Genomic DNA, 17,244 nt, shown 5'->3' with positions numbered 1-17,244 from the left:
ATACATATACATTTCTGTAGGACTTACTAAATGTAATTGGTTTTTTTGCTTGTCAGAGCCCCTGTGGTGAGAGCCTTTTAGACTCTGATCCGGACTACAGTCCTGAGCAAAGCACCTCGGGTCAGAGGGGACAGGCCCGAGGTCGAGCGAGAGGGGCAGTAAATAGAGGCAGGGGAAGCAGAGGCAGGGGACTCGGAGTGCATGCCGGGGAAATGTACGCGAAGGAGGCGGGCAGAACGGCAAGACAGGATTTGATTGGTTTCATAAATTGGACCCTAAAGTCGGTGATTGGTTGGTGTTTTCCCAGGTTTACTCCGGCTGTAGATCGCAGCTTTTTTTCACTCTTTTTTAGGAACACATCATATTGATTGCCATCGGGACATAAAGATCATTTTAACCAGTATAACAAAAAGTGTATCTAATCTGACTACCAACCCCAGCTTTAATCACATCACAGTTGGCGCTTTGGCGCTGACAGCATTAATGCTAACAATAACCTGCTATTAGTAAATGCCTAATAATAAGGACATTGGTTTATTTTATTGTTAAACCTCACAAGATTTCAACTTATAGGTTGAAAATAATAGGCATTTTATGTAGTTAGCATCAGTGGTGGTATGCTAATAATAGCATTTTACTCTGCCTGTTAGAACCCCAACCGAGCAACGTGTATTGCTGTTGCCTTTTCTTTAATTTCTAGCATGACTGTTGACTCAGAGTGTTGATTGTCAAAGAAAGTAAACCTCTTTTATGTATATAAATCAGTCATATAAAACAGGTAAACATAAACATTATGTCATGCTAAAACTAGATGATGAACATAGTAAACAATATACCTGCTGAGTGTCAGCATTAGCATGCTGATGACAGGACTCTGCTGTGCCTGTGACAGCCTCACAGAGCCTCTTGCATGGCTGTTTTTACTCATAGTCTGTTTATGTTTAAGCATGAAATAAATCTCTTTAAATTTATATGAAGCATGGCTTTGGTTTAGTGTTGTGATACAGGCCAATTGCCACAGTTCAAAATGGATCCCCTTTTGCCAAAATATCACTAAACCCACTCGCCAGCAGTTGCCAGTAAATGAAGAGTCAGTAAATGCGCTCATAGAAGGCCATGAAATCCCATTTAGGGCGCACACACTGTCAGAAAATAAGTATTATTTCATCTGCATGGTTGTTGCTTTGATTCTTTTTTTATAACGAGGACAAAGATGTTATTTTTGGCAGATTAAGGCCCTCCAGTCGATATGATGACCGGCTGTAAGTCATGTTCAAGTCAGCTGGCTGTAGCTCCATAATCTATTTCACAGGAGCGCAGAACGAGTCCTTAACGAGACTTCCATAAATCCCTCTCTCCCCCTACTGCACCACAGAGAAGAGCCTAATCATCCCCTTAATGAGTTGGATCCACTCATTTCAAGACCGTAGATTCCATGCAGGAATCATGATGAAGCCCCTTATCGCCCATAGAGGACAGCAATATGTCCAATTAATGAATTAAACATTTCCATCTTTCTCCTTGAGGTATTGTATGCCTCTAGCTTTTGTTGTGGCCCCGTGGTTGTTATATTGTGATCCTGAGCATATTTGAAGATGTGTTTTCAGTTATTTGCAGCCTGTTTAAGCATAAATCTCAGTACAGAGAAATCCTTAATTAAACAGAAAGTAGCTCTGAGAGCAATGTTTAGTTTGAGAATAACTGCATGCAGAGGGAAACAAAGAAATAGGCAAGTCATAGATTACTGATAAAAATACATTGTAAATAAACACATTTAATGACGAGAAAAAAATAAGAGAGTTTTATATTTGGCCCCTCTCTAACCTATATTTGGTCTCTCATTATGGATGCGGATGATGAGCTGTTTCAGGCTAAGTCAAGGCGAAAGGAAGCTCTGCAGAGTAGAGGTGAGGTGCTGGTTAAGTTGAAAGCCTGCAGAGAGGAGGACCACAAAAGATAGAGGCGCCTCTGTGGGAATGAAGGATTAGTCACAGCCACAGATCTAACTCTGATCTTTTCTCATGCTTTGTCCTCGTTTCTTTTGCATTCCCTTCCCTCCCCACACTGCTGCCCGTGTAATTGTTCAGTCGCTTGGATCTGCCAGTGAGTGACATTTGAACGATGGGCTCTGGAATTAATCTTTGGTTTGACAATCTTTACTGGGAGTGATGCAGAGTCTGCTCTTTCATCATTGGTGGCCGGCTCTGAGGACAGCACACTCACTTAAATAGGAAGATGTACAGCAAGTAATCCTTCAGTTACAAAGATCATACACATTTAGTGTGCTGCACGCACAGATGTTTCTTTACTCACTGCTGTGGTGAAATGTATGCAAGGCTTGAAATGCCTTCTTAATAGCCCTGACTAATCTGCTATTTGAACACAGTTTGACCTGCTCACATCCTGCACTCTCTAGGGACTCATTTAAGACCCATTGGGCTTTAATGTAATCTGTTTGGATACAGCTAATTAATAAAAATTAACACCACAACCTTACCTACCAAGTGTGTGCAGCAGTGCCACGGGCCTGTCAGCAAACCCTTTGTGCAAGGAGAAAAACAAAAACACTGCTTTCCATTTCCTCTCTCACAGTACCTCCATCCCCCATCGCGCCGCCCCAGCTGCTGCGTGCCGGCTCCACTTACCTGATCATCCAGCTCAACACCAACTCTATCCTGGGAGATGGCCCCATTATTAGGAAAGAGATTGAGTACCGCGCCAGCCAGTCTCCCTGGTCAGAGGTGCATGGAGTCAACATGGTCACCTATAAGCTGTGGCACCTGGATCCAGACACGGAGTACCACATCAGCGTGCTGCTGACTCGGCCTGGTGAGGGAGGAACTGGACCACCTGGACCCCCTCTTGTGAGCAGGACCAAGTGTGCAGGTGAGAGATTAACCATCTGATGCAGATATTTCCAACCTTTTTGGCTATCAAAACACAGTATTGTTGTGGCAGGCATGGTCTTCCAGCACATTGGTAAAAAATGCGAGATGTCACAGTAGAGTCACAAACTGCTTTGTGAACCAATGGGTCGTTTCGGACCGGATAGGACTATATTTTTAGATGAAAGAATAGACGCCCTTCTTACCCCTTTGTCCCAGTTGACAAGTAAACATCATAGTGTCCTGTCAATCACACAACATTGCAACACATTCAAGCATAGTCTACTTATTATCAAGTATACTTAAAATAACACAGCAGTGTTTTAAGCAAAAGTCATGCTACATTGAAGAAGACCTGAAACTTAAAACAATAAACTTGTTTCAAAAATTGTCAAGGAGGAAATATGGTAATTTATTTCACTGGTTTGATACAATCAGACTTCAGTTTGCACACCACTTAAGTTGCCACCTGCTGTACATTAGCAGAAATGTGTGGCTGTTTTAGAAACTGCCTACTATACTAGCAGTATGTATTGATTTGGCCAAAATTCAGTATGTAGTAAGTAGTATGTGAAGAAGAGCAAAATCTGCAGTATGCCAAAACTCCCCGGATGTCTACTGATTTGGGAAAATTTCACAGTATGCATCGGACCAGTCTGCCTCGCGTACTGTTTCCCATAATGCACAGCGTTAACGTTCTGCTTTTTCTTTCCTCTTCTTATTTTGACGGGGGGAAGTCCGTTTTGATGTGCAGTGAAAATTATTAAATTCCATATAAACCACTTCCTAACTTTTATAATGTTTAGTGATGCTAAAGAAGCAGTTTCTCTATCAGCTTGGCCGTTGTTTACTTCCGCATTCTGAAACCGGAATTTCAGTGACGTCTGGCCCAGCATCCTGCAACACAGATCGAACAGAACAGTCAGACTACATACTACATTCATACGCAGTATGTAGTAGGCAATACCTACTGCCTACTACATTAGTAGGTAGTATGTAGCAGGCTGTTTCAAAAACAGCCTATGTCTAAGACATTTCTGCATTGGCTTCTTGAAATCAAGAGGGTACCTCCTTGTTTTATATACAGTGTATTTACTATGATTTTCCATAGTTAAATCAGTAGATTAGGTTTTTATTGAGTTTTTGGAGACCACGATAGACAAAAGTATCATTAATTTCACAAGACAAAAGAGACTGTCAGAAAAGTTGGAAAACATTAGTATAGAATTATATATCAGAAGTGTTATTTTATTATTATGTCTCTCCCTTTTATCTAAACATTTATTCATACAACAGAGCCATTTTTTAACGCCTGACTCGGAACATAAAGGCGCTACTACTATCTGTTTTTCACCGTCCAGTGGCTGCTGCTGCGTTAAGCTCAAAACACACCGCCCACCACACAGCTTTTATCCATATGCTGTTTGTTTTAAGCTGAATCATAGATTATTGTTTACCTTATCACTTGCATCGTTTCCATGGTGTTCTGGTATTGGTCATAATGGCTGTAGAGATAAGAGGCAGTAACCGTCTATTTATTATTTTCCCACTGGGGTTTTTTTGTTTGGGCAAAGACATTTGCTCTGAAAGGACCCGTTATGCAATGTGTGATGCTCAAGAGAATTACAATGTGGACTGTTAAGGTGACACAGCGGCACAGAGCCCTGGATAAAACTCCTATCTGTTCAGCATAAACAAGATTCATGGGGCAGCATAACCTTCACTGCACCCTTTGCCAAGTAACTGCACTTTCATTTTCACATTTTCCTCTGTTAATAAAATGAATCTAGATTAAAATAACACCTGAAGATACTTCGCCTTGGACTTAATTAATTAATCACATGAAAGCTCAATAGTTAAAAGTCAAGATGCCCAAAAGCCAATACCGAAACTTCAGAGAGTCTGAAATTATGAGCCATCATCTGCCACGATAATCTGCTAAAATTCAATCAGAGAGCAGCTGATAGACACGTTTTGACTCAGTCTCTGCATTCACTTATCTCATAAGAGAAGGCACACTTGCTATCAGTGGCGGCTCTGAACTCTGGAGCTGAGGAGACTTTTTTTTCGCTGCAAGCGTGGCAGCATTGGTTTGACAGTTAAATAAAAGATAACAGCTGGTTGACTGCAGTTGTTAGCCGAGAGCATGTTACTCTGGTATCTTATGAAGAGGAGGGAAATTTCATACGGCATGCATAATAAATGGACAAAGATTTGTAGGTGAGAATAATGGAGACATAACAATTACATACACTACATGAAACAAAACAGACTAATCTGAAGATTTCTTTTTTTGATTTATCGATTAGTTTCTTGGTCCATCAAATGTACAATAGAAATTGGTACAACCCCAATTTTAAAAAAAAGTCTGGACACTGTGAATATGAATAAAAATAGAATTTGATGGTTTGCAAAACATTTAAACCCTCCAGTTAAAGGCATTTCTTCCATTGTGTTGCATCACCTTTCCTTTAACAACCCTCTGTAGATGATTGGGAACCATGGAGACCAGTTTCTGGAGTTTTGAATGTGAAATGTTTTCCCATTCTTTTTTTTTTGAGTTATATTTTTGGGGCATTTTGCCTTTATTTTATAGGACAGCCAAAGAGAGATAGGATGTGTGGGGAGTAGAGAGTGGGAGAAGCCCTTGTCGCAGCTGTCTAGGATGGGAGTTGAACCCAGGACCGTTGCGACAAGGGATATAGTTTAAACCGCTAGTAAACATGCATGCAGGACAGAACAGAGGCTGCTTTACCGGACCAGCAGGTGTCTGGTTTGATGAACTTGTTGTTACAAACATGTGGAGGAGAAATGTATCATGGTGAAAAGAGATACAGATACAAAAATGGCACCATGTTTTCCCATTTTTTCCTGAAATAGGATTCTGTCTGCTCAATAGTTTGGTGTCTCCTTTGTTATATTTTCCCTTTCATGAAACACCAGATGTTTTCAATGGGTTGCAAGTCTGGACTGAAGGCAGGCCAGTTTAGCACTTGTAGTATAGGTAAAATGTGGTTCAGCATTGTCTTGCTCAAATATGTAAGGTCTTCCCTGAAGAAGGCATTGTCTGGATGGCAGCACATGTTGCTCTAAAACCTTTATATATTGTTCAGCGTTAAAGGTGCCTTGCTAGATGTGTGAGCTAATGATGCTATGGACACTGATACATCCCCATACCATCAATAATGCTGGCTTTTGCACTGTGTGCTGATAACAAGGTGGACGGTTCCTCCCCTCTTTAGGGCAGAGGACTTGTCACAAGTCTGTAATTTCCAAAAAGAAAGTCAAAGTTAGAATTTATCAGACCACTGGAAAATTTCCCACTTTGGCAAAGTCCTAACCCCCTTTCTGAAGCATACGGTTCTCCGCAAATGATGTAAAGGAAAAATCAGACATAAGAATCCAAAATTTGGATTTGGACCATTTTAAACCAGTTATTGGATTATAAAGAATGTTAATGTATTCAACTCATGGTGTACCGACCAAAACATTATTGCAGCAGCAGGACATTGTTCCTGTTTAGGGTCTTGGCTCCAACCCTCATCATTCCTCACAGATTAACTTTACATACAGTAATTGAGGAGTAATGAGATAATATCTAAAAGTCCCTGTAGTCTGAGCCTGAAGGTGGGTGCTGGGGAGGTGGTGGGGCTGAAAGTTTGAGCTCAGCACTGATACAGAGAGGCAGTGGCATTAGCAAAGCAGAAGCAGAGACTGGAAATCTTGCAGCTTAAGTAGACTGACTAATTGGAAGGATGGTTTGTCAGGTGATTTTTAGAATGACGCATTGCAAATGTGAAAGTAGTGCAGCTCTAGTTACCTGCCTCAACTAGCTTGCAGACATCGCTCCATTATCAGTGATTTTAAGATTTACAGCTTGTAGGTTATTTTTGCAGCTCCGAACACCATCTTTTTGAAGTCACAAATATGCAGGAGGAGTTAGTAAGGAAGTCACTAATAGATGGTACCATTACTTCGGCAGATATTTTGTCTAATTAAATCTCCTGTGAGGAGTTTTTAGCTGCTTATAAAACAGACAGATGAAGGGGTTGACAGCACACTGTCAAGGCAATCTTTTCCCCATATTTTATGTTTTATATTCTTGATCAGGGATACATTGACTGTTGAAAGACAGCAGGATAGGATTTTTTGTTGAAAAACTTTCACACAGTTGATCAGCAAAAATATAAGAGGTTCCACTTTGTTCCTAGGGGGCGCCAAAACTGAAACAAACCACAAGTTCCTCACATGAACTTGAATCAGAAGATACTGTATGGCCCAATCCACCCTCAAGCACTCACTGACTTTGAGGCCCATTCCCTCTAAGTCCGTGAGGGCTTAGGGCTGTCCCACTGCCAAATCATTGAGTGTGTGAGGGATCTCTCACTGACTTTTTGAGACATTTATGCCCCCTTTCCGTAAGTGGGCATTTTTGCAGACTTAGCGTAAGGGAATTACCCAGGGTTCATAGTATTGTGACGTGAAACACGGGGTTCCCAGGGGAAGCCCGTGAGCATGGAAAGGTAAACGAACGCTGTAACATGAATTAAAAAAAAGTGCGATAGTAAAAAAAAAGCATGACAGTTGCAACGCAATTTACAGGTAAAAAAGTTTGCCTGTAAGTATAAATATAGAAAACAGCCTTAATCTATTCATCTTCACATATATGTGTATAAACAGTATAATTTATATATTTGTTGTTATATAGCCCATATATATATTTTAAATGTTGTGGTTAAGCAGTCTGTACGGTAAGAGCCTGGATTAGATGGCGGTCAGTTGTCCCTTAAGCGCCTTGAATTTGAGGAAAGTAAAAATTGTGCAATAAAAATCCCTAATATCGCTAAGATGAGCTGGTGACGTCATGCAGGTCAGGTGAGAAGTCGCAAAGTGCTGTCCCATTACCGATTCTACAGTTTGAACCCTTACAGCCTCCTGCCCTCAATCACTTTCCAGCTGACGTCAATTAAGTCAAGAAGGGCTCAGGGCTCAGGGAGGACATTGAGATTGGTCCTGTTTTCTTTTGAGTTGTGCCGATATTGGCCGCCACTTTGGGCAAATATGGACCTCTTATCTCTTTGCTAATCTTTTGTTGTGTGCCGTCCTGCTTTCTAACAGTGAAATGTGTCCCTCTGTGTGCATACTTGTTGATGAAAATGGAAAGAAAGGCTGTTTCTTCATGTCTGACACTTACCCCCCAAACAGTGGTTTTGGGAATTTAAATGACAGCATGAAAATTGTCAGTCTTGTTGCTGGTGGTCTCGTTTGGTTTGCAGGTCATAAAGAGCCACTGGTTTTAATTTCAATCTGTTTCACAACCAGTTAAAGTAACCTCACAGGGGCTTTAAATGTGTGAAAGCAATACAAAATGGACTAAAATAAAGTTAAACAGGGGAGTGTGACGTCTTTAAAATTCTAGTTTTATGGAAGTAGTGTTTCAAAGCCAGAAGACATTTGGCTTACACTCATATCTGACAAAGAAGCAACACTTTCTCATATCCTACAACGCAGAAGCAGCAGATGTTTTACTAGTTATCAAAATAGATTCTAATGAAATCTCTGTCCCTTAAATCAGTCGGTGATTGTTCCAGCTCTGTTGGACTATCCTCAGCCTCTCTTTGGCGTTTTTTTGCAGCCAAAAATTGAATTCCCCGTCAAAATAAATGTTATAGATTGCAAATTTTATTATTACTCATTTTCTGATCCCAATTCTAATCCCTTTTTTTAAATGACAAAATTTCTACCATCTGCTCATACCTTTGCCCCACTGTTATCTGTCACAGTGTAGATACAAAGCGCCATGGGAGCAGAGCAGAATACAAGCAGGTCACACCCAATGCTTACTTTAAAATATCTACACACACAGCCCGTATATAGATCAAAGAGCACTGTGTTGATGCAGATGCACACAAAGATTCAGGAAGTCATTACTGCTCGCTACATCTGCAATGTATGTGCAGCAGTGACATGAAATGGAGAGCTTTGTGTTACCCAGAGGCGGTCTGTGGCTGCGTGTCTTCCACGGTCATCACTCTTCCCTATGCCCAATGGTCTCTTCCTGCCACACACCATCCCTCACATATCTCCCTTCCCCGGCTCCGGTAGAGCCTCCCCGGCCCCCTCTCCAATGACATATTAAAGCTACTCTCCTCTCCCAACAGCCACAGACATCCCCCATTCATCAGGCCCCATGACTGAGCTCACAGGCCTCCCTCACCAGTCCCCGCTCACCCCGCCCCGACTCAAGAGGCACAGAAAATTCACAATAAAGAAGTTAAAAAAAAGTCGATATCAAGAGAAAGAAGGCTGCTGCGTGGGAGTGTGTGTGGGAGAGAGAAGATAGTTTTTCAAAGCCAGACAGAGAAACAGTAAAAATGAATCGAGTGAACGTGCGAGAGGTGAAGCGAGCGAGGATCAACTGTGTACGGAAATTGCTTTCACAGTAGCTGGTGTCGGTGTTTGTGAAAGTGGCTAAACTCAGCCTTTAATGATGTATTTACATTTCATCCACTGTGACATTAGCTTGTTCAACCATGTGTGGAATAAGTAATACAGCTGTGAGTGCTGAGCTGTTAAACAGGGCATTTAGATGCAGTACTAGTTCAATACAGGAGAAGTATAGGTGAAATTAATTTTGCTACTGTGTCTGTGTTGGGTTTTGCCTCGAGGTCGCTGAAAAGCTGAGTGACTTTTGTTTGGAGGATTTTTTATTTATTGCAGTGCAGATGCATTCAATGATTCCTGCACAGCCTGATCACTTCTTACAGGTCTGACCGGGGCGTGTCACTGTCATTACATACTCCACTTGAATAAAAAAAAGAAAGACTAAACAAATGACTCACATGACCTCACCTTTGAAGAAATGTCCTTACCTGTTTTGTCTCTGTAATTGAATTGAAAGTTATTTTACTTTTTTAGAAAGCTTGAAATGACCTTGCTCCTTCATACTTTAAAGATTCCCTTTCATGTCATGACCAGGGTCACTTATTTTATATGTTCCTAATGTGTGCCACAAATGATTTTTGTTTTCATACCTTTTGACTCATTTCATTTGAGTATCAAAACGGTAAGAGTTGTCTGTATTTTTAAAGACCTGTTGTTTTTTTCTGGCTTTTAAATCAGAGTAATGGTATGACCTGTGTCTTAATTTCAATCGTCGTTTACCCAGCTTCTCCCTGGTGATTATTTTGACTTATTTAACTGGTAAGTCTTCTATCTGTTGTCACTTTTGTTCTTATTTATTTATGTCTGTCCTTTTGTGAACCCTTCTGGGCTTTGCATTTGGATGAAAGGTGCCATAAAAATCAAGTTAAGTTGACAGGAGACTCTAATCACCACCTGGTTCCTTGAGCTCCTCTGACCCTACCTCCAAACCATCTGGTCAACACTCCCTCTCTTGACCTCACATTCCACCACTGAGTCCTCCCGGTCCTCCTGGCCCTCCTGTCCCTCCTTGCCCTCATTTGCTGTTGGCCTGATTGTGCTTATGACCAATACATTTCATGGTTGGAGTTGTTGCCGTGGTTTCGGGGAGCTGATAACTATGGAGCAAACAGAAGGGACATTTTGATTCTGAAAGAAAAGTGAATTTCCCCCCCAGAGACCGTGTCTTTTCACTGTGACTAATCTTACTCTTCCATGGCCATGCTGAGCGTTCCCCTCCCTCACAAACATGTTGGCTAGCCGGATACATCGTGCGCACACACCTCCTCACAGGGCCGAGCCGTCCTCGTGCTGGCGCTGTAAAACTAATGGCCGTGAATGTGAACATGGTCTCCGCCTGGCTCTGATGGCCATCCAGGTGTGCTTGATGAGCCATTGCTGTGATTATCAGCACGGTGCATTAGCACAGCTTGAAGCCCCTCAAGTAAATCACAGAGGAGAGGCGAGCATTTGTACTGCAGGTGGTCCCAGAACTACGTTAATGGGCTTCCACCTGCTGCTGGGTCACTGAACCTTCTGGAAAGCCTCTAGTCATGATGCTCCGGTTCTGTTAACACTGGAGCATGACTAAAATTAGCCACATTAGGTGCACCAGTGATTTGCCTTTCTTGGCATGTCATTCATCATGTCTTGCATTCTGAGCCAGAAGTCCTCTATACGTTCACATTTGGGTGTTTTGCTTGCATTTTTGCTTGCACTTGGACAGGCGTGCATGTCTGTAAAAATGAGGTTTTCCCATCTGACAAAGTCGCACCAGATCCTGTCCACAGATGCATGCAGTCTTAAGCTGCTCCACTCTGTCCTGCTGTTGTTCGATGTCACGGTTTTTGGGGCGATAATAGACCAGAACCTGTCACATCCACTCTGAATTCCAATCTCCGAGGATCAACATGGTGCTCTGGGCTTCGGGCCACGTTGGGATGGCTGCAGCTTTCACGCCACAGGGTGCAGGAGAATGGGTGGGTGCTCGTGGCAGACTGACAAATAAGACGAGGCAAGGGGAAGGGGCTGGCACAAATGTCCACTTTGAGAAAAAACCCACAATGAGCACACTGTGGCCTCTTTGGCGGCCCTTTCATCAACTCAGCAGTTAAATGCTTCTCTTTATTTAGCTCTCAGACTGTGCAGACTATCAATTGCACCATTAAGACAATCAACAGTCACACTGAACAATGGAACATTAACATTTCTTGCTTGGTGCAGTCTACTACTTTGCGATTACTGCGCCCACCCATTTATCTGCTGCCACATTAGTCTAGAGGCTCAGATCAATGCTTGGGTCATATTTCCATCTAGCATGAGATGCCGGACTCCAAATTAAAAGAGAAAGTTGGTGAGTGCAAAAGCCTTCAGTGGGAATTGGAGGTGTTAGAAAAGCTCACTGTGAACAAATTGCTCTAACAAAGGGGGTGATAAGTGCATACGAAATCTGGCTTAGGCCTACTGTGCCTAATAATGCCAGCATGTTAAGTTACATGTGTTGAAGATTGTATTAGACAGAACGAGAGGGAAATTAGATAAAAAGAAAGTGATAAAGTTATAAGCCTATGCAATTATTTTATACAGCAAATGGGTGTCAGAGTGTCCTTGCACAACCGTGAACCACCTTACAAATCCATTTTCTTAGATAATTCTTGTTTTAGTGCATTAGCCCTTGCTCAGTGATGCATTAGCCGCCTTATTTAAGTTCCCTGCACTAATCTGCGCTGCAGTGTGAATCCCACTGAGTGTGAGAGTCAGTTAAGAAATGGAGACCTTGGACAGTAACCTCAAACTCAACTGATCTCTCCCTGTACCCCATATCTCTGCTGTCATTCCCTGCCTCCCCGGCCCATTACTCAACACAGCCTATTAAAAGAATAAAGCGATAGAATACATTTTGTAGCATATTGCTTAGCAAAAAGGCATTGATGGTGTTATTAATGGCCACTGATAAATGCCCCCATTGATGCTGAGGATGTCCTTGGCTTCACTCAGCTTCTCTGCAGTTTTCGGACGTTCTCCCTAACACTGGCTGCTCTGTGTTTCTGCATATAGAGCCTCTCTGTGTCTTTCAGCAAAGCCATTACATTTGGATATCACAGACAGAGCTGTTGTTCTTTGGTTTGAGTCAGTGAAAGTCAGGGTTAACCCCGGCAGTGACCAGAATTAACTCGGTGCCTTCTAAAAATATGCGACAGGCCATCGCGGTGACCCAGCAGTAAAAGTGTCCGGCGGAAGTGAGTGCCCTTGTGCGGCACTGAATTTTTTACTTGTGAGAGTGTGTGTGTGGATCAAACCTGAGGGTGAAGGAGTAGAACTGCTGGATAGTCGATTTTCTCTGTGACACAGAGGCTTGAACTGGTGGGAGTGAGACAGCAACCAGCAGCCTGTCCCATTAATTAGCGCAATTGGCAAGAGTTCCTACTCTGCTATGGGGGATGTGGGTGGGATATGCTGGCAGCAGAATGTTGACCTCCATGTTGCGATGGGGCAAAATGGCGGATGTGTAGGAGGGGAATAAGTAAAAAAGAAACTCAAGGGTAGTCCTGGGACACACTGTCTTCTGCTGTTTTCTTTGTCAAAAATCTAATATTTTATAATAAAGGCTTCGGGACTTTTTAAATGACTTTACTTGTTCTTGTCACTGGATCCCTGCCTTTTTTCAACACGCAATATTCTCTTTTCGTTTCTCTCCCGATCTTTCTTCTGTCTACCAGAGCCAATGCGAGCGTTGCGGGGCCTCACAGCGACAGACATCCAGCCCAGGCAGTTGTCCCTGCAGTGGGAGAATCTGGCGTTCAACCTGACACGCTGCCATACCTACTCAGTGTCCCTATGCTACCGCTACACCACAGCGGGAGGCGGTGGAGGCCACAACACCACGGTGCGGGAGTGCCTGGCAGTGGAACACAACGCCTCACGCTTCACGCTGCGTGATCTGCCACCCTACCACGGCATCCATGTCCGTCTGTCACTGGCCAACCCGGAGGGGAAGAAGGAGGGCAGAGAGGTCACCTTCCAGACTGAGGAGGACAGTAAGTCTCCTGAGGGGTCACGGAAATAGATAGTATGAAGCCAGAGGACGAGAAAAGTTAAATTGTGACAGTGTGGTAAACATTTTGAGAGGAAGTGCCATCTGAACTCCAGTGTACTTAATGAACAGTTTAGTGTTATGGATATAGCAATCACATGCACTGGACAAACTCAACAAACATGATAAGACAAACAAACCACTTTGACTACAGGGAGCGTCAAAATCATTGCATATCAAAAGTTCCTCACTTGAGATTAAAAGCAAAACACACTTTGACCTATGAAATGATCACATAGTTAATTTACATCTCTTTAAAACATTTTCAACTTTTACAAGTGATTATTTAAACGTTGTTATTACCTGCAAGGTGTACCAAATAAACTGATAATCTTTACACTTTAGTTTGCATTTTATCTTCTTTTGGGGAAAGGCAAGTCTGGCAAGTTTCAGAACCAAGAGAATTCAAGGTGCTTCACACAAGTCCTTGAATGAATCATCACAAAGGTCAGAAAAAACACACTGAAAGAAGATATTTAAAAATCATGAAAAGACAACATTTAACAGTTTAAAAACAGCTACTTAAAATAAGATGAAATGAAAACAGAAAACACGGAAGGTTGAAAAAATTGAAGTTTTGAAATATATGTATAGTTTGTTAAAATAATCTAATGAAAGGCAGCTGTAAACAGGTGAACCTTCAACCTGGATATAAAAGAACTTCAGAAAGTTTCAGCAGACGTGATATTTTTCCGGGAGTTTGTTCCAGATATTTGGAGCATGAAAACTGAACGCTGCTTCTCTGTATTTGGTTCTGACTCTGGGGACAGAAATTGCACTTGTCCCAGAGGACCTGAGCAGTCTAGGTGGATAATAAACCATCTAGGTTTTGGGGAAAAAAGACCATTCCATTGTAAAGATTTGAATTTATTTCAGCAACAATACCAGACGTGAAATACAGTATGTCAGTGTGCTGAAAGGATGTCAGGATACACGCCCTAGTTGATACAAAAGTTTAAATGAATTTTATTTTCAGCACCAGAATTCTAATGTTCACATCCTGAATTGTGATTACACTGATTACTTTCACAGTGATTTTAGAATAGTATGATATCCCAAAGATACGAGGTTACCTGAACTAGTCGGCTTTTAAAGTAAAAGTCAGAAAGGTGACTCTTCAGACCGATGGCCTATAACCAAAGTGTTGGTATTGCATTTGGCTGGTCCTGTTATGTTTTTTTTTTAAAAGCTTTTTAAGTGTCATACAAATGAAGTCCACATTAAGTGGTTGTAGTTGTACAAATTCATGTGCCAACAAGTTTAGTGAAAGTTTGCTTTTTCACAAATATTTTAACACATTTACACTTCTAACACTTCTTCCAGCTGCCTTGTTTTCCTCAAACACAGTAAAAAGAGAGGGTGACCATCTGACAGAGGCTGAATCAGCATTACAAAAGATCCTTTTCATTTTCAGAAGAAACTAACATAAAAGAAAAACATTATATCTAAGACTCTGGCAACCCCAAGATAGGATTTTGTGCTTATGTCTTATCTCCAACTATTTCTTTGTGCTGTAGCACATCGTCTGTATGCAGCCTGTGGGAGAAATCAATTCTGCCGTGAAAAAAATCAAAACAAACAAGATTTTTCAGAAATTGATATATATACGGAGAGAGAGAAAAAAAAGGAGAGTTTGAGCAAGTTAGAGTTTTCTACTGAAGATAAACGTGTCTGTAGATACACGGTACACGTCAACTATCAGTACTTCTTCCAAAAGCCTTAATAAGCAGCTCTGTCCTCGATACTAACTCGATTAAAAACATAACAGTTGACTCAGCGGTTTGGCTGGCTTGCTTTAGCCTCAGGCCTGAATCTCACATAACAGTCTTTCTCTGTACAGCGCTCACACAGACCATAGGGAGTGGGGCTGCAACCGAATGGCCCAAAAATCTGTTAACACACTCTAATATTGAACGCTCAGGCATTCACAGTCCTTTCACTGCCACTCAAAAAACAAGTTTACTAGCAAGAGTCTGACAAATTCATCAATATTTTCCAAGTTTCCCTGAAGATTGATATCAAATTTTAATATTCTTCATAGTGTCTCTTTCTCTTGTCTATGTTGTGGTTACATAAGAGACGGAGTTCATAAATGAACTGTGTCCTTATCTGATGTTCTCTCTCTGTTGCTCTCTGGCTGTCTCGTGTGCTGCATTGTTCTGAGCTGCTGTGACATTCCCGGCTGTGATGCCGACAGCAGAGGCTCACTGTTGGATTAACACTTACATTTTCCTGACAAATGTTTGTTCTGACTATTTCTAATAGTCCCCGGAGGCATTGCACCAGAGTCGCTCACCTTCACCCCGCTGGATGACATGATCTTTCTGAAGTGGGAGGAGCCTGTTGAGCCGAATGGCCTCATAACCCAATATGAGGTAAGTTCATAAAGACACTGAACACCAAATATCTTTGTCATGTCAAAAGTTCTGTCAAAGCCTATTTGATTAGTAAAGTATTCAAAGTTTTGCTTTTTTCTCATCATCCCACATAGCAAAATTGGTCTGGCCCGGTTCTGGCCCACAATGCACTTAGACTCGTCCAACATACCGCAAAGAAGGACGGCCCTTAAGTGGCCCAGATATAGTTTGCAAGAAACAGCCCACACATGGGCCAGCTTAATCACAAGCTCAACCTTAATCGGCCAAGATAAGGCATGGACAGATCTGGGCCACATAAACCAAGCCACAATCGGGCCTGATGTGACGTACCATCATATATACAATACCATCATTGCCAGACCTGGTCCAAATCCGGTTGACATACCACTTGCCATGCCAGCAGTCAGCCAGCAGTGCCGGCTTGACGCCAGATCTGGCCCAGACCTATCAGACCAGTTTTGCTATGTGGGATATAGTAACAGCCAAAGAGAAAAGACTTGAATCCGTATTACTTACAAACTTCATCTGTTACTAGTGTGTCATCATCCTTCAATCCAGCGCCAACAGACAGCTGCTAATGTTTGTTTTAGCTAATGTTAGTTTAGGCTAATGTGAGTTTGGGCTAACTTTAGCTTAAGCTAGCTTAAGATAAGGCTAATTCTCAGTTAAGAAACACCAGACAGTGTGTTAAGCTAATGCTACTCTTTTTCTTTAAAAGCCTAGACCGTTTTGTAATTTTAAACCCTGAAACCACTGTGCTCTGTTGATCTTACAATTGGCATCCATAGTTGGTGTACAGTATGCTATTCAGAGCCACAAAACATGCAACACAGAGTGAAGGCTTACAGGCAAGGAAGTCAGTTCAAACAACTCATAGCTTTCTAGTTCAAGGCATGCTTTTGACATGATATACAGGCCAACACTTATCATTTGTATGTAATGTGAACTACCATTAAGTTCATGGTACTTATGTGGTCGCAAAAAAATTCTATAACTTCGACAGCCATCTTTTTTGTTTACATTGATACTTTGACTGCAAATGAAACACCCATATAACATAGACTGTTGTGGTTGACCTGACCTGAATTAGGTCAGATGTAGAGCTGTCTAGACTTGAGGTGGACCAGCTGCATCTACCAGAGCAAATAAAACACGGTCTTGTAGATTTTCCCCATGCAATTAAGAGTAGAACTAGGTAAGCTAGCCAGATATTATCTTAAGCTTTGCAGCTTTGGCGAGAGCAGATAAATAATTCACTTTGAACCTTTCTTTTAACTTTCTCTTGTGATTTAGTTTTGAAAAGCTACACACTCTGAATCTTCCATCAACTCTGCTTGTGGAGAAATCTAGAGCTAGACAGACCTGCTGTTATTAGCTACTGATGCTAAGCTATTATGAAGGACTGGGTTTAGTGTTCACCGAAATTTTTGGAGGTCAATTTCCTTTTCAACTAAAATGAAATCAA

At 41.8% G+C, this 17,244-nt stretch overlaps 1 protein-coding gene across 2 annotated transcripts in view; it reads left to right on the top strand.

The window, feature by feature from the left end:
• The window catches only part of ptprub (protein tyrosine phosphatase receptor type Ub), a 198,377-nt gene that overhangs the window by 127,550 nt on the left and 53,583 nt on the right, over nt 1–17,244 (top strand). For both annotated transcript variants that reach the window (XM_034697921.1, XM_034697922.1), the window contains exons 7-9: nt 2,593–2,886; nt 13,028–13,345; nt 15,667–15,776. In XM_034697921.1, the coding sequence (XP_034553812.1) occupies nt 2,593–2,886; nt 13,028–13,345; nt 15,667–15,776 (722 nt within the window). The remainder of the gene's footprint in view (nt 1–2,592; nt 2,887–13,027; nt 13,346–15,666; nt 15,777–17,244) is intronic.

The sequence above is a fragment of the Notolabrus celidotus genome, chromosome 12, assembly GCF_009762535.1.
Source record: "Notolabrus celidotus isolate fNotCel1 chromosome 12, fNotCel1.pri, whole genome shotgun sequence".
NCBI classification, from domain to species: domain Eukaryota; kingdom Metazoa; phylum Chordata; class Actinopteri; order Labriformes; family Labridae; genus Notolabrus; species Notolabrus celidotus.
This window is presented reverse-complemented; position numbering and strand designations above follow the sequence as displayed.